The 18218-nt window shown below is 42.3% G+C and overlaps 1 protein-coding gene across 1 annotated transcript; it reads right to left on the minus strand.

Annotated features, from left to right (window-relative positions):
* Positions 1-1258: 1258 nt before the first annotated feature.
* Positions 1259-16993, minus strand: LOC122944244 (interferon-induced very large GTPase 1-like). Its single transcript, XM_044302480.1, is given in 9 exon segments — positions 1259-3582; positions 3584-3828; positions 3831-5312; positions 5315-6446; positions 6449-8624; positions 9883-9976; positions 10132-10285; positions 16255-16538; positions 16771-16993. Coding segments are annotated over 9 exon segments (8004 nt in total). The 3' UTR covers positions 1259-1368.
* Between the last annotated feature and the right edge of the window lie 1225 nt (positions 16994-18218).

Here is an 18218-nt window from a genome sequence, read left to right on the forward strand (position 1 = left end):
CCTTTAAAGACTTGCTGGGTATATTGTTTTATTTTTACTTACAATAAATTAAAAAAATATTTTTTATTTTTTTATTTTTTTAAAGAAAGTTGAAGGATAATAAAAATCATAGGAACTGGTATTGATAATGATCAACTGATATTGATTATCAGGGACCTTAATATAACGTATTGATTGTTCTTTCAAATCTCACCTTGAATTTTGTTAAAAGAAACCCAATTAGGGAGTTAATAGATGGGGGTCATCTGTTCAGAAGCCTGAAGTACTGTGGAGAGCAGCTGAACAGCCCATTGATGTTAGTGGCCATGGTGTAATACTTAATTTTCCCTTTGGTTATGCTGAATTCTCCTGCAGGTAAAATCTGATATCTGGGGGTTCCTGCACCAGGAAACACTGTGATCAACGTATGGTTATTTATAGATCCTTGTAATAAAGGTCTAAGATGGGCAACTGTTTTAAGATCACTCATCCATATTCATATTCCATTTAAGATTTGATCTGTTTACAAGTATCATCAATGTTTTGTATCATAGACAATATGCTTAACGGGATTGCCCATCTTGCATCTTGGTGGCTTATCGCTAGGATCTGCCACTAATGTCCCATAGGTGCGGGTCCCACTCTGAGACCTGCACCTATCTCTAGAACGCCCCCAAAGTGAAGGAGCTTGGCTATTTTTGGCACCCCCATAGAAGTGAATGGAGAGAGCCCTCGCTTGCGCCCTTGTTCACTTTTGGACCCCATTCTAGAGATAGATATACGTCCCAGAGGTGTGACCCTCACCTATCAGACATTGGTGGAATATCCTAGAGATGTGCCAACAAAGTGTGAGATGGGCTAACCCCTTTAACCTATATTACCTATTCAATATCAGCAATAATTCCAGTATTATATTATGATGCCATACTGGCTTCCCTGAGAAATCTGTCTATTGGCTGAATACATGCAGTAGTTGAACTTAAATGGGTTGTCCCACTATGACAACTCATCTTCTATCCATAGGATAAGGGATTTGTTGCTGATTGCTGGGGCCCCTGCCAATACTAAAACAAGGGTGGATGTTCCCCATTTGAAGTGGCAGATACGCACGTGTTTCCTCCTCTCTATTCAACTCTATGGGGCTCCCAGAGATAGCACTCAGCTACTGTATCTCTGGCATCTCCATAGAGTTGAATGAAGTGGCAGCATGCATTCATATCTGCCGATGCAATCAAACGGGAGCACTGGTCCTTATTTTAGTGATTGGTGGGGGCCCTAGCAGTCGTCCCCCCGCCAGTCTGCAACTTGTCCACTATTCTATGGGTGGGAGATAAGTTGTCATAATGGGAAAACCTCTTTAATAATACATTATTAGATTTTTTTAATTGACTACATCAGTTTCTCTATCTCTCTAATGACATCCTGCTTGGTTATCTCTCTCCATTGTGAAGGAATCTTTCCATTATCTTCAAATTTTAAATTATAATATTTTTCGAAATCAGATTCAAAACGGCAGGTCACCCATTTCCAGTAGGATAAGGCAGAGTTGTCGGGAGTAATAGACCACTCATCGTAAGGGGGTCCTGCAGTTTTATAGTTTTTGTAGGAAAAGCTTTTGTCATTTACTATACAGATCAAATCACTTGCTACAAGAGAAGTGCATATCTCTGTGCAAAAAACAGTGGTATTATGCCAATGGCAGCCTCGTAAACCATTAGGACGATGGAACTTCATGCTGTGGCCTCCATCATGTGAACTTGTAGTATGTGTACAAACAGCATCACAAAATGGACACATTTTCCAGCATCCAGGAAACTGGTCAAATAAAATGGTGAAGGTCTTTTTTTCAAGGGTTTGTAGATCAAATACAGATAACTCATCTTTGAGGGATTTCACTACTATCTGTAAAGCCTTTCTCATTGCCTCCTTAAGGAATCCTAAGTCAGTTATGTTCTGATATTGAACAATTTTCAGGTCATTTGAGGACAGCTTCATTTCATTCTGAAGCTCTTGGCAGAATCTTTCCAGCCAGGATTTAACATTTCCACGCTTGTCTGTAACCTCCGAAGTTGACTTATCGATAGCTTTTGATACAAGTCGTCTAAAAAAATCCACTTTAATATTGAAAATCTTTGAAACCTTTGCATTTTCTTTACAAATCACGTGAACACGTTCTTTGATAAAGGCCTGAACTGCTGATTTCGGATCTTGGATGTAGTTAATGTAATCCTGGAAACATTCCTTTTCTGCCAGTGACTTAAGTAAACAGTAGTCTAGTTTTGATCTGTTCCCATTTAAAGAAGGATCATTGCTTTTCATGTCCCCAGCTAACTCAAGTGCAGCCTTTTCTATCACTTCTTGTTGGATGGACCCTTTTAATGCATTACACAATAAATCAGCTAGCAATGCTGTTTCAGTTCTTTCTTTGCAGGAGATTTTAAAACTCTGCCAGAATTGATTCTTTTTACTTTCTAAGTAAACAAGAGGATTGTTAGCTTGTCTAAAAGCATCTGAAATGCGGACAAATCTTCTGGCGGCAATTTGACACAAGAACAGTGACACATACAGCTTATATTCTGTCAAATATTTAAACTTTTTATCCAGCATGGTGTATATTTCCTTGTTAATCGTATTCAAAATTTCATGAAAATAGATACACTGATAATCCATTATCTCTTGCTCTTTTTTTTCAATATATTCATCAACTCGCTTCTTTAGAATATATGTTGTATGTTTTATCTTGTCATGATCATCCTGGCTAAGTGTTCCAGAGAATAACACCTTTGACATAAATCCTCGTTTACTCTCAATATACTTGGAGAACACTGCAAGTAAATCCTTCCACGTATAAGAGTCACGAATTGTATCAACAAGATTGGTTTCGGTTTTAAAGCATTCTAGGAAAACATTTTCTAAGTCTAGATGGATCTCAGGAAGCTCAGGCATGTTTATTGTGTTAGATACTTTAGTAATCAAGGCATTCCACATGTCATTAAATTTTTCCTGCAATTTCTCATCATTAAGGTTTCTTTCTTTCAAAGTCAAGGCAAGGTTTTTGCTTTCTCTAAACATTTCATCTTCATATTTTTCCTTAAAAAAGTTCATTTTTGCACTATTCTTTTTTGCTGTCAATAGTTCATCAGTTTTTTTCTTCATCTCTTCTATGATATCACTTTTAAGAGTAGAGAGTCTATTTTCTGTATTTTCTCTCCATTGCACTAACATTTCAGTATCTTTTTCTTCTGTAAAAAATGTATTTAGATCTTCCTGAATCTTTTTGCATTTTGGTTCAAATTCCTTGGTTAGAGAAACCACATTTACAGATTTTATCACATTATTGTGAATTTGTTTGTTGATTTTGCTTTGAAGCGTCAGCATGTGCTCTCTTAAAGACCATGCCCATTGACTGTATTTAGTTTCCAGTTTGTTATAAGAAGCAGTTTCAAGAGAATTCTTAAAACTAAAAACAAAGTTTTCGTTAAGCAGCGCATTCCATAGATCATTAACACGTGCTTTAAACATTGAAATGCTTAAAATATTTGCATGTTCTTCCTGTTCCCCTGACTGGAGTATCATCTTCTTTAACTCTTGGACATTTTCACATGTAACTTGGATTTGGAGGGGCCATAGGTGGGTCACCTTCCCACAAATGTGCAAAATAGTGAATATGAGTGTTGACATCAAACTGAATGACATCATTGAAACAAGTGACATCACACTGCTCCTGCTGCGCTGCACACAATGTCATTTCATCCAGTTTCTCTTGCAATTTTCTTCTTCCCTCCATGTTTTTCTCTTTGGCTGTGATCTCACCAACATTTTGATGAACAAACAAACAGCTTGGTCTTAGTTCACTTGTTTCATTCTAAGAAATGCTTGGACAGCAATCTGTAGAATGTCTTGCATTTCGGAAGGATTTTCACCAAAAATATTGATTACAGTGATGTTACCCAGGCCAATTACAAATGTAGCCAATTCGTTATCATGGTTCACTGAATTCTTTTTTGATAGTTCTACAGCTCTTAAACCTTCGGTGTCTACAACAAGCACGTATTCAAATTTTAGTTCTTGCTTAAGTTCTTCATCAACCTTAATAAGTTGCATAAACGCTCCTCGTGTACATCTACCAGCACTCACTGCAAGCTGGAGGCCAAACATAGTATTGAGTAAAGTGGATTTACCTGTACTCTGAATACCTAGTACAGAAAGGACATACAGCTTTTTATCTCCTAATAGTCCTATCAATTCATCCAGAACAGCTCCTATCCACTTCAATGGTACATGTGCAGTGTCGCCATCCATAAGCTCTACTGGATACCCTGAAACCATAAGATGTGCTGCAATTTTAGGCAAAGTTAAAAAGCTTTGATCTTTTTCAGGGGATGTTTCTAATGCTTCATAAATTTGTCCCAGTTCTCTGAGAATATGTTCAAGCCCAAATGTTGAGCCGTTGATCTTGGTTGACAGTTCTTCCAGTTTGTTTTCAAGTTTTTGTATTTTACGCTTATTTTTGCACTTTTGCTTTTCCACTGTTAAATCTGACCAAACATTATGATATTCTTGATTGAGAGTTGATAATGTTTCTGAAGACAAATCATCCAAAAACATTTTAAACCACTGCAGAAAATATAATTTTGAGCCCTGAGCATTGGAGTGTAGAATATTTAGGAGAGATCTCATAAAGTTATTTAAAGGAAAAGCTTTTTGTATTTGACTGTTTCTTAGCGCTTGTTTTTCAGACTCAATGTTACTCCGCTGTTCCTCAATGCTCAAATTATTTTTTCCCTTGAGTCTAGTGAGTTCCTTATCTTTTGTGCACCACATATGCCACAGATCACCTTGCAATGGCAGAAATGCCTCCTTTATAGCTGAGAGTTTTTTTTCTTTATGTAGGGACAGTAGACCCTCTGCATCATCTCTTCCTTGCTTGCACTGCTCTTTGTCCACATCCACTATAAATCCATGACTTCTGGCAATGCTTGCACATTTGTTAAGAGAGTGTCTTTGATTTGAACTGGTCAATAATGAATGTATTGTAGTAGCTACTATGTCTACCATATCTGCTTCATTTCTGTCTCTTAAACCTATTTTTAATTTAGTACCAGGTTTTGGTGGAGGACATTCCTTGTCTGCAATAAGACAGATTAATGGTGTGGGAGAGTTCACTAATCGCTGCAAAACTATTTTACCATGTCCTTCCCTTGCATCTCTATCATTGAACAAAACTACAATGACTGAGGAAATCTGCTCTAAAAATTGTACTTGCTTGTCATGGTCTCTAGCATCACCATGTAGATTGGTAAAGGCAATGCAGTCATCAAATGCATCATCAATCTCCCACCTGGGCAATACCAAGCAATTTCTGTAATGCCATTCATTAGCAAAGAGTTCTTCGTACTTCCCTTGCAATGGCGGTGATAGAAGATGTCATGTCTTTGTTTACTGATCAGCCAGTTGATTATTTGTGACTTAGAAGAAGCTGATGGACCAAAGCGAATGAAAGATACAATAGGAGTTTCAGCTTCAGTAACACATTTGTTGCTGGATGTATCATCCCTGTTTGCGCCACTTTTTGCTTTCCATTTCTTTTTAACTTCTTGAAAAGACCAAAGAGGAAACTCAATGAGCTTTGTGCTGGGATTTCTTACCAACATTGGTACAGCAAACTGACAAAGTGAAAGTTTTGTGTAAATATACTGCCTCATAAAGTCATTAGCACAATGAAAAATTGCCAGCTGCAGATCCATAGGGTGAATAAGTTGCTCTTGGTTTGCACTTTGGTTTTCAAATTCCTCATTGCTGTCATCAAGGAAATCATCTAAGCAAACTTCAGATATGTCATTTTTGTCAACTTTATCATTTATGGTCACTATATTCTTTTGAGTGAGATCATTAGCACTTTTGTACTGTGTATATCTAGCACGATAGTCCAACATGAGCAACTTTTGTAGATAATGGAAGGAAAGTTGATGTTCTCCTAAAGTCAGGGTTTCAGACATAGAAGATCTACATATCTTATGAAAATCAGCTGTTTTCATTTTTTGTGGATAATATTTTACAAGGTCAAGCCTCTTTAACAATTGCAAAAAGTCTTTGTCCATGTTGCTGCTGTCAATTTGTTCATCAGTGTTAATAAGTGTTATTTCATCCTGACAGATATTTTCCAGCTCTTTGGCAATTTCATCTGAGCTAAACTCCTTTCTTAATACAATTCCATAGGCAAATTCTCTTAGATTATCTTCCATTTTGCTCCAATCATAAAATTTAGAACGCTGATGAATGATTTTGTTAACATTAGATAAGATATCACCTTCTAGATGACTTTTCATGAAATTCAATCGGTCTGCTTTCTGTTCAGCAGTCATTTCTTTGTAAACACCATGCAAATTTTAACCCTGTGTACAGGCAGAAAAGCTTGTGCCCTGTTCAGCACATTGACCTTTGAGGTTTGCATATTCTTTATAGGACTTTCATCTATGTTGTTTTGCAAGATATCTATATCATTCCGTCCTAGAATGTTACGAAAGTAGAGATTTTTTAAACAGTATCCAGAGTTATTTGCGATCAGGAGCACCAGTAATTCAGAATCTTTTTGCTTTGTCTTCCTCATAGTTTTTAAAAACGAATAAAGTGAGCAACCGATATGCTGGGTAGCTTTTATCTTAGCTTGGAATTGTTCTTCTGTAGATGAAGAAAGAGAAAGTGTTATCTGAGAAAGATTTTCTTTTGATTTCTGAAAAACATCAAGGAGCTCCTTAAATTCAGAAAGATGGAGCTGATCAAGTTCATTCTTCTCTGAATTATAAATCCACCTCATAATAAATGAAGCATTAGGAAAATTATCGACTGAATAAATATGTGGCTCAAGTAGTTCTTGCAGTGAAATTTTAATGCGATAGACATTTTCCTCCGTACTTTCTTGATATCTCTTAACGATGCTAAGCAAAAATTCTTGAAGACCTTTATCTGACAGGCACAAATTCACCCAAGCGCTGTAACTTCTTGTGGTTTCATTCAGTGTTTGTTTAAAGTCACTTAATGTTTTCAGATGTTCCTCAGAATCCTCAGATTTCCAAGATTTTATTTCTTGCAAGAATATCTTAGTTTTTTCTAAAGCAGTCAGTAAATCTTCTCCAACCATTGTTTCTGAAGTCAGACCAGTTGATGATGTGTAAGAATCAATTAAACATGAAGCAAGTTTCATGGTATCTGTGAACTGTTCCCTGTGATTACTCACAATAATTTCCCAAACAGGCATGAGCTGAAATCCACGATCTATGACACTCCAGGTCTTGTTACTTGTTATAAGACCTGATCTCCAATGAAAGATAGAATCAACTTCTGAAGGACCCCCTGTTTTGGTGGAGAAGAACTGAATATCTTTCTGAAATTTAGACATTGTTGATTGGTCAATGGAACCATATGTATTTGGTTTTGTTAAGTCAAAATCTGCTCCACTTCCAGCATAACTAGCACCAACATATAAGTTTAGTGCATCCGATGTCATTCTTTTAGCTTCTTGAATCTGATTAGATGTAATGCCTTCCATGGAAGCTTTCCACCAGTATATTCCCCCAAAGTGTACAGGGCCTAGGTTAGCATGAGAGCCAAATCTCTGGAAAAAATCTGTACATTTCATTCTTATGACTTGTTTACCTGAATCTATGGCAATTAGTTTTTCAATGTCTTTTAATGCATTTAGTGCACTCTGCGAGAGTTTCATCTGGTCCTTAGTGAAGTAGCAGGATGCTAGTGGGATGTAATTGTATCTTGTTGTACAGACATATTGTTCTTGACTAGACTGTTTACTGGTTTTATCACATTCTGAATCTTTGCTATAATCTGTACTGCTTTTCAGACCGAAGCCCATGAAGCCAAAATTAAGTGAGCTACTTAAACTTAACCCCACTTTTTCAACAGTTTTTTTAAAACTGGACTCCTCTATTTGAGATATAAATTCCTTTTGTTGAAAAACTGGACTTTGCTCTGGTCCAAGAAGTTGGAAACCCTCTGGAATACTAAGCAGTGGTTCACGTTTCTGAAACGCATCATTAATGTTTTTTGTTTGGAAAATTCCTTCAAGTGCCAAACCCCCAGAAGCATATCTAAGGAGGTCTTCATCTTTTATATTGTCAGATTTTTTAAATGATTCTTCCATGAACTTAATCTGTTTTTCATAGTAATCTATAAGATCCACTATTGACTTCTCAGGTGGTGCTGAACAATCAGAAGGTATTTCTAGGGCTTTACGAATTTCCTCTTCCCTCTGCTTGACCATTTCATCACGTCGATCTTTTCCTTCAGATCTTAATGTTTTTAGCTCAGTTATTACCTTTAATGCTTGTTCGTTCTTTTCTTTCATTACCTGACGTCGCTTCTCTTGCATTTCCTTAACATTTGTACTGCTATCTGGCACATTGCATAGTTGACGTAAAGCTCTTTTTTCCCATTGGTGACGGGTCTTCTCCTCTAGTAGCGAGCAGTCTTCAGGCTGAATGTATTGTACTGATTGTATATTGTTAATGCCCAGGTTTTCTTTAAGCACACCGAGCCAATACTCAGGATCCAAGCCAGTCTCTCCAAGTCTATTGACAAGCTCAACATCAGTAGAACTCCCATCGTGATGTCCTGACATTTCCGCAGAGCTGAAAGGAAATAATGAAAAAGGTTACGATAATGAGAACTCTCAAAATGTTTTATTAGGATATGAGATCAAACGGTAATTTAAAATAATAATTAAAATTTATTTTCATATTTTCAGCACCAGAGATAAATATGTTCTTTTTAGAACAAAATAATTTTTTATTCGAATTTTCAAAGAAATTTTAATATAACATACAGGAAATTGAATGTTTCACACGTAATATTACTTCATATCACATGAGGTGAGAACACAATCTACATTTCAAATATAATTGGTGATGCATGTATCAGAATAAATTGCAGTAAAATAAAATAAACATATACACGAAAGTGCCTTCTTAAATCTTTGTTAACTTTTAACCTTAAATGAATAAAGAAAAGTGAATCTTTATTACATATACATTGAGAACATATCTTTAATTACATGTATCACTAATCTTATCTAGCAATACTAAATTGGTTTTATGCATTATAATCTTTATTATATTTATGCTTTCTCTTATGTTGTCTAACTTTTCGGTTGACCGGCTCCTTTCACACATCCGACTCCCTCCTTACTTAGTGAAGTACTTTAGCCATACTTCCCATTTTTGTTGCATAATGGTATACCTGTCCATACATATTGCATACGATTTTTCATTGATACAGCTTCTTGACACCATCTCTATAATGTTTTTAGTAATTGGTATTGTTTCTGTTTTCCAGTTTTTTGCTATCAATGTTCTGTATGCAATAAAGATGTGTATCTATTACCAGGATGCTATAGGTGAGGCGTATTGGGTATACGGTGGGGTTGGGTGGCTCCGGTATGATGAACAGTTTCGACAACCCAAGGCGGTCAGGCCGGATATTTTGTAGGATCACAAGGATATCGTGCTTTGGTTGAAAGTGACGGCCCCGACTAGGACAGGGCAGCTCTTTCAGGGGGAGCCTGGGGGTCCACGCTGGGAACGCTTGCAGCAGCATCAGCGAAGGGATTAGGTTTCCTTTTTAATGAAGGAAACTGCAGATTTGGGGCTAAGTGCAAGTTTAAACACGAATGCACTTTGTGCGGTGCCCCCATGGAGCCAACCGTTGTTTTAGGGGGGGGGGGGACATAAGGGTGGGGACGCGGCTGGAAAATGGTCGGATCGGGCGGCGGCTAACTTGTTAACTAGCGGTTTTAAATGCGGTTTCCGAATTCCTTCAGTTACGACGGTGGGGCCTCTGGTCCATAAGAATTTGAAGTCCACGCTTGATCCCCCGGAAGTGGTTGCTGACAAATTGTTGAAGGAGTTGGCGCTGGGGTGGATGGTGGGACCCTTCAGGGCACCTCCGTTAGTCAATTTAAAAGTGTCGCCGTTGGGGGTGGTGCCTAAGAAAGAACCGAACAAGTTTCTGCTCATTCACCGTTTGTCATATCAAAAGTCGCGTCGGTCAATGACGGTATAGACCCTGCAATTTTTTGTTTTACGGTGTTTGTCGATCAATGTTTGGGTGGTTGCGGAGCATATTGCTGGGGTGTCTAACTCTGTGGCGGATGCTCTTTCTCGTTTACAGTGGGAGCGGTTCCGGCTTCCAGTGCCAGAAGCGGAGAAAGTGGGCCTGGAGTTTCCAAATTGACTTTGGGAGATCCTAGAGGTGCAGTAATGGGCTTGTTGAAGGACTCGCTTAGTCCCGGTACCTGGAGGGCATATGGCAAGACGTGGGAGACTTGGGTTAGGTGGACTGATAGGTTGGAAGCAGGTGTTGAAGACGAGGAGATGACATTGGTGTTGTTACTGGGACATTTGAAAGAAGAAGGTTGGTCTGTTCCTCAGGTAAACCGTTTCATTTCAGGTTTAGCGTTTGGTTTCAAGTTGCGGGGTTTAGTTGACCAGACAAAAGCCTTTTTGGTCCGTCAGGTTTTAAAAGGTTGGTGTAGGGTTGGTAAGGTGGATGATCAGAGGAGGCCTTTTTCATTTCAGCTGCTGTTAGGGGTGGGAGAGAAGTTGGGCGCGGTGTGTAGTTCTGGGTGGGAAGTGGTTTTATTCAAGGTTGAGTTTTCATTAGCCTTTTTTGGGGCGTTTCGAGTAGGGGAATTGGTGAGTGGCAGTGTCAGCCGAGCGGGGGGGGGGGGGGTGAGGGGTGAAGATGTGGATTTGTATTGGGACAGGGTTGTTGTCGTCCGGATTCGGAAGTAAAAAATGGACCAGGAGGGAAAGGGGCACCAGTTTACGCTATTTTCTGTCCCTGGATGTTTTATGTGCCCTGTCCGGTGTGTGGAGGGGTATTTAACGGGTTTGGGGAGGGATTCTGCTCCAATTTTGCTGCATGAGGATGGTTTGTTTTTGTCCCGGTTCCAATTTCTGGCAGTGTTTAAGAAATGTTTACGGGCTTTAGGGGTGGAGGGTGCTGGATATTCTGGTCACTCCTTTAGGATTGAAGCTGCGACTGAGGCAGCCAGACTCTGGGCCAGTGAAGATGTAATTAAAAAAATTGGTCACTGGGAATCAATTTGTTTCAGGTCTTACGTTCAACCTGGTCTATTATAGATATGCAGTGTTTATTTGTCTGTGCGTGTGTTTAATTATTTTCTTTTGTTGTTTCCAGGTTTGACAGCGGCCTTGGTGTGGATCTTGGGTCATTCCTATGTTTTTTGGGGGCGGTTAGGGTGGATGTGCGGCCGAATGGGCGTCAGCTTGGTTTTGCTAGTGAAGTGGCTAGGGTCAGGTGGTTGGGGGTTAGAGGGATGTTGTGGGGGGGTGTCCTTCGGGAGGTACATCGGTTTGTACGATTGGATCGCCCTCCGGATATCTTGGTGCTTCATGTTGGAGGCAATGACCTGGGTGTGCGACCATTCAGGGAATTGATCAGGGATGTGAAGTTTGACCTCCTTTGGGTTTGGGAGTTATTCCCAGGTCTGATAACGGTTTGGTCAGACATTGTTCTGCACAAGGTTTGGAGGGGGGTGAGGTCGGTTGAAGGACTCAACAAGGCTTGGGTAAAGGTAAAAAGGGCGGTGGGACGATTCATGGCTAGGAACGGGGCGGTTGCGGTTCGGCATGAGGAGTTGGAAAAGGTGTTGGTAGTTTTTGGAGAGTGGATGGGGTACATCTTAACGCTGTTGGAATTGATTTGTGGTCTCTGGGGATCCAGGGCGGTATAGAAACAGCGTTACGGATGTGGAGGGACGCGCAGGCTTAAGTAGGTCAAGCTGGGCGTTATTGGAGGCGGGGAAGGTCCTCGAAGTTGGTAATATGGTGGTACTTGAGGATGGGAGGGCCCCGCGGGAGGGGCTGGACTCTCATGGAGGATCTTGAACTAACAAATTAGGCGTCCATCAGTTGCTGCCTCCGAGCTGGGTTGAACGGCTGGGGGCAAGATGGAGTCGCCTGTTTTGTACTTGTGTTTATGTGGTTATTGGGGCTTCTAGGACCTCCCTCGTCATTGGTTAATATATGTTTTTGGTTGCTATGGTATTTATGTTATTTATTTATTTAATAAAACGGCTGCTGTGGCCGATTATATCCGAACCGTGGTTGTTTGTGTTATTTATTAACGGTATTAGGGGTAAAAGGAGACTGAACAGGTAGCCAATCCCATTGGCATGTGGTTGGAGGTAGATGTCACGACTGTGACTGATCCAGACAGGTCTGGGAGGAGAAGGTCGCAGCGACTTGCTACTCGCGATAGCTTGTGAGTTTGCTCCGTGGTTCAGGGTATGTCATCCGGGTTTTGCCTTGTGAACCTTTTTGTCCCGACTGGGAGTTTGTAGGCATCCTTCTCAGGTGAGTCCTGTCTGCCACTCCCAGCTACTATATTAGTTTCAGTTTCACTTGCAGTCATTGCCAGGTATAGTCCTTACTTCCAGTGCTATTCTGACCTTTGAAGGAGATCGTTTGACGGTATTGCTGTGGAGCTCTTGTCTGGCGTGGACTGTCGTTATTGGGATCACCTTCTCTGCTCGTGACTGGATAAGTCTATCTATGTTATAGATTGTTTGTTTGTTTGTTGCTGTCTTCCCCTGTTGTTCTCCTAGACATAAGTGATGGTGACTAGTGCTCCCATCTGCCTTTCCCCAGTCTAGTCTTGTTAGGGTGACTGAGGGTTTAGGCATCCTGCTCGCTGCACGAGTTCACACCCTGTCTAGGGTATCAGGGCAGACAGGTGCCAGCTTAGGGTTAGTCAGGGGTGACCGTTCTATTTCCCATCCGTAGATAAGGGTCCCCCTTCCCCTCCGTCTGGTGCTACACGACTGCTGCTGGGATAGCGGTCGTGACAGTAGATTAGACGCTCATTGGATAACAATTTTACTGCAGGCCAGTGTAGTATAGGGCCCAAAACATTAGGCATTCAACTGACATAAAAGAACACTGAATTTGAGGTTGGAGGTAGATTAGATGCTCATTGGATAACAATTTTACTGCAGGCCAGTGTAGTATAGGGCCCAAAACATTAGGCATTCAACTGACATAAAAGAACACTGAATTTGAGGTTGGAGGTAGATTACACGGTCATTGGATAGCAATTTTACTGCAGACAAGTGAACAACAGGGCCCAAAACATTAGGTCTTCACCTGACATAAAAGAACACAGAATTTTGTGGTTGGAGGTAGATTAGATGCTCATTGGATAACAATTTTACTGCATGCTAGTGTAGTATAGGGCCCAAAACAATTAGGCCGTCACCTGACATAAAAGAACACTGAATTTTGTGGTTGGAGGTAGATTAGACGCTAATTGGATATCAATTTTACTGAAGGCCTGTACAAATACAGGTCAAATACATATGTTTAAAAGAACTAAAAATATAAAATTGGATTAAAAACATGGCTAAAGAAATCCTCCCTTTTTAAAATACCCCTAATGATAATAGTTGAAACACGTGGTCGTCACAGGTGTTGAATTCCTCCGAGGCCCAAAACATTATGCATTCAACGTACAGAAAAGGCCTTTTATGCCGCTGTATTTGCCTAAGACAGGGATCATTATTTGTTCTGCGTGGTGGTGGATATGTGTGGGCTTGCATGATGAAATTCAATTAAATGTGGTCGTCACAGGTGTTGAATTCCTCCGAGATCCATGCTTCATTCATTTTTAGAAATTTGAGGTAGTCCACACTGTCATGAGCTAGGCGAGTGCGCTTATCGGTCACGATCCCCCCTGCTGTGCTGAACATCCTTTCGGACAGGACACTTGACGAGGGGCAAGCCAAGAGTCCAATGGCAAATTGTACCAGCTCTGGCCAAAGGTCCAGCCTACACACCCACTAGTCCAGGGGTTCCTCGCTTCTCAGAGCGTCCACATCGGCTGTTAACCCGATGTAGTCGGACACCTGTCGGTTGAGGCATTCCCTGAGCCTGGATTTGGAGGACGGCTGTCGATGGGTTGGTTCCAAGAATGATCTCATATCCGAAGTGACCAACACATCTTCAAACCACCCTCTTCTTGCATGCGCTGTTGGATTGGTAACTGATTCGCTGTGAGTGGAAATTCCTCTGCCAGCGCCCACCAAAGCAGAATGCAGCATCTCTCGAAGCAAGGCCAGGAAGTGCTGCATTCTGACAGCCCTCTGTGATGCTGGTAACATGTCCACCATTTTGTGTTTGTACCTGGATTCTAAGTACGTTGCCACCCAGTACTGGTCCTTGCCCTTTATGCTTTTTCTACGGGGGTCCCTCTTCAAACACTGGAGCATGAAGGCCCCCATTTGCACTAAATTAGAAGTGGTGGAGCGGCCTGGCTCCTGCTCATCGTCCAGGATAATGTTGTCCTCTGTCTCCTCCCCCCAGCCACGGACAACACTAGGGATCCCAGAAAAGTTTAAAGCATGCTCTTCTTGCTCCTCCTGCTCCTCCCCCCTGGCACCATCCTCCCCTGAATCCTCTTCAGACTCCTGTTGACTTGTCTCAGATGGAGTAGCCCCCTCATCCAGCTTAGTGAATTCCTCATCTTCCTGCTCCTGCTCCTCGACGGCTGGATGACATGACATGACGCAATGCACGCTCCAGAAAGAAGGCGCAAGGTACGATGTCACTGATGGCGCCCTGGCTGCGACTGACCAGTTTGGTGATCTCATCAAATGGCCGCAGAAGTCTGCATGCGACGCGCATGAGCAACCACTGGCGCGGTGGAAAAAAAACAAGCTCCTCAGACGCAGTCCTGCTGCAATGTTCGTACAGGTAGTCGTTAACTGCATGTTTCTGCTGGAAGCATATACAAGGTGGAGTTCCATCGCGTCGGGCAGTCACAAATTAGACGTCTGATGGGCAGGTGGTGTCGCCGCTGAATGTCAGCAAGGCGAGCCATGGCCATGTAAGATCTTCTAAAATGGCCAGAGATGTTCCTGGCCTGCCGCAAGACGTCCTGGACCCCTGGGTATTTGGCAATGAATCGCTGCACGACTAAGTTCAGGACGTGTGCCATGCACGGCACGTGTCATTTTGCCCTGTTTCAGTGCGCTCAGCAGATTGGCACCGTTGTCGCACACCACTTTACCAACTGTCAAATTGAGCGGGGTTAGCCACTGATCGGCCTGTGACCGCAAAGCTGAAAGGAGTGCAGGACTGGTTTGGCTCTTGGCTTCCAGGCACAAGAGCCGCAGCACAGCACGTTGCGTCTCACCTGGCACGTCAAATAAGTTCTGGGGAGCTTGGAGCGCGCACTGGAAGAGGCGGTAGCAGTGGAAAAGGAGGAGTCAGCCAAGGAAGAGACAGAGGATGAAGTAGGAGAAGAAGAAGAGGCAGGCCTGCATGCAATTCGTAGCGGTAACACCAAATCCACATGGGTGCCACGGGTTGCATGCTTGACAGCCGTCAGAAGACTCATCCAGTGGGCAGTAAAAGTAATGTACCTTCCCTGCCCGTGTTTGCTTGACCACGTGTCTGTGGTCAGATGTATCTTGGTACCGACACTGTCTGCCAGAGATACATTCACTTGCCACTGAACATGGCCATATAGCTCCGGAATGCCCTTCTGGGAGAAATATTTTCTTCCGGGGACCTACCATTGCGGTGTGCCAATGGCCGCAAATTTTCTAGAGGCCTCAGAGTCCACAAGTTTATATGGCAGTAGTTGGTCAGCCATTGTGCAAGAGGGTTATCCGGCGTCATCATCTTTTAACGCTCGAACATTTGGGCCACGGAAGTCTGCCTTTTGCCAGATGAACGCGATGATGGCATGGTGGAAGGTGGAGTGAAAGACAAATGGGAGGAGAGAGGGGAAGAGGCAGGACATGGAGCGCCGAGAGTGTGGCTTTGTGGGTTCTGACGGCGTTGCTCCCACTGGGCTCTGTGATGGGAGGCCAGGTGCCTTCTTAAGCGGTCATTACCGTGACTTATGCGTTGACAGCACAGGCTGCAGATGGCAGAGCTATTGTCAGCAGCGGACACGTTAATAAAAGCTCACACTGTGGAGCGTCCTGGGAGCGCCAGATGTGACCATGTATGGTGGATGGCTCGCTCCAGATACATTTGCAGTCTGCTTTTTGCCTCCTGTGCACTGAGAGTTCTGCCTGCTTCTTCTAGTTCTACCCCCTATCTGCTGCTCTGTCTCTCCCTCTGAACTCCCCTCCTCTTCCTCTCTTGTAGGCACCCACGTGACATCCATTGACACATCATTGGCTTTCCCAAACAGAAACCCTATGTGGGTTTGATTAGAAGAGTCTCTCACCTTGAGGTAAGCAACAGCCGCTATGGCCTCAGTAGATGCGTCTGAGACGATATGAAGCTCTTTTCTCCGGCTCGTATCAAGGGAAGCTGAGGTGTAGCAGCGTGGTAAATGGATTCCATCTAAGGCGTGTAGAGATTGCTTCCAGGACTCCCACTTTGAAAGCTTGTCAGATGGCAGTGGAGTATCCCAATCTTTAATAGACTCTGAAAGCTGTCTAAGTAAGGCTTTATCTTGTATGGTGATGGGAGCCACAAATCCCATTGGATCATATAGGCTGTTTACCACTGACAGAACACCACACTTGGTAAATGGCTTGTCTGTAGAGCTGACTTGAAAGCTAAAGTGTCCTTTAATAAGTCCCACCGTAGGCCCAGACTTCTCTGTATAGTGGCATGTCCATTTCCAGATTTAAGTCCTTAAACCCTGTGGCATGATCGCCAGGTTGAAAGGCTTTCATAACAGCAACACTATTTGAGGCAGTTTTGTGTAGTCTGAGGTTAGCCTCAGAAAGCATACCTTGTGTCCTTTGGAGCTGGTCTATGGCTTCTTTGTCTGTAGGTAAAGACTTAAGCCCATCGTCAACATAATAGTCTCTCTCAACGAAGTGTCGAGCATCCGCACCATACTCCTTTTGTCCATCAATAGCAGTCCTTCGTAAAACGTATGTTGCAACAGCGGGTGAGGGACTATTTCTGAAAACATGTACTTTCATGCGGTATTCACTAATCTCATTGTCCATGTTGTTGTCACGGTGCCACAGAAACCTTAGGAAGTTCCTATGGTCTTCGCGTAGAATGAAGCAATGAAACATCTGTTCAATATCAGCAGTTATGGCAACTGGTTCTCTTCTAAATCTCATAAGCACGCAAGGTTGTTGGTTAGATTTGGGCCAGTGAGAAGAACATCATTTAGGGATACACCTTGATGCTTGGCACTGGAGTCAAATACTATCCTGATTCGTTTTGGCTTACGTGGATGATACACTCTGAAGAAAGGCAGATACCAGCACTCATCGTGTCTTTGAAGTGGTGGCGCTGGTTCGGCGTGATCATTGTCAAAAATCCTTTTCATAAAGGCGATGAAATGGTCATTCATTTCAGGCCTGTTCCTTAATGTTCGTTGAAGTGAGTTGAATCTGGATAAAGGCTGTTCACGATTGGTTGGGAGTTTGGCCCTTGTAGCACGAAGAGGTAATAGTGCAACCCAACTGTAAGACTCATCCTGAAAGAATTCCTTATCCATTATTTTGATGAATTATCTGTCTTCAACTGACAAGGCTATTTTGTTGTCCTCACTTGCAGTACAAAACACTGTAGTACCTAGGTTGTCATCACAAAGGACAGGAGTAACATCAGGTACTTGGATGATGTCAAGAAGCTTCTCCTTTACTTCATAATGGTGAGGGCACTGTTTGAAGTGGGATACACATCCATTTCCCAACACATAAGTCTTGAAGGAGTGGATCTCAGATGGCGTACACATCTTGTTCAAGCATACATCGCCCACTATTACCCAGCCTAGGTCAAGTCTTTGTGCATAAGGGGCGTTGTCAGGCCCATCGCACTGATCGCATACTTTATGTGTTCTGAGAATGTCCCTTCCTAACAGGACTAAGATTTCAGCACTCTTGTCCATTGCAGGAATCTCATCAACAAGGTACCTTAAATGAGGATGTTGATACACAGCTTCTGGAGTGGGAATCTCTTCCCTTTTGTCTGGTATCTGGTCGCACTCGACTAACGTTGGTAGGGGTATGCTCTCTCCCTCGTTGATATGAGAGACAATGAATCCATCAGCCCTTCTGCCGAAGGTCTCTACACAACCAGAACAGGTTCTGAGAGTATATGGTGTTGTGTGACCCTCTATGCCAAAGATCTCAAAGAATTTAGGCTTAACCAGGGATCTGTTGCTCTGTTTATCTATTATGGCATACATCCTAGCAGCTTTCTCAGGATGATCCCTTG

This window comes from Bufo gargarizans, chromosome 7 (assembly GCF_014858855.1).
Source record: "Bufo gargarizans isolate SCDJY-AF-19 chromosome 7, ASM1485885v1, whole genome shotgun sequence".
Taxonomy (NCBI): Eukaryota; Metazoa; Chordata; class Amphibia; order Anura; family Bufonidae; genus Bufo; species Bufo gargarizans.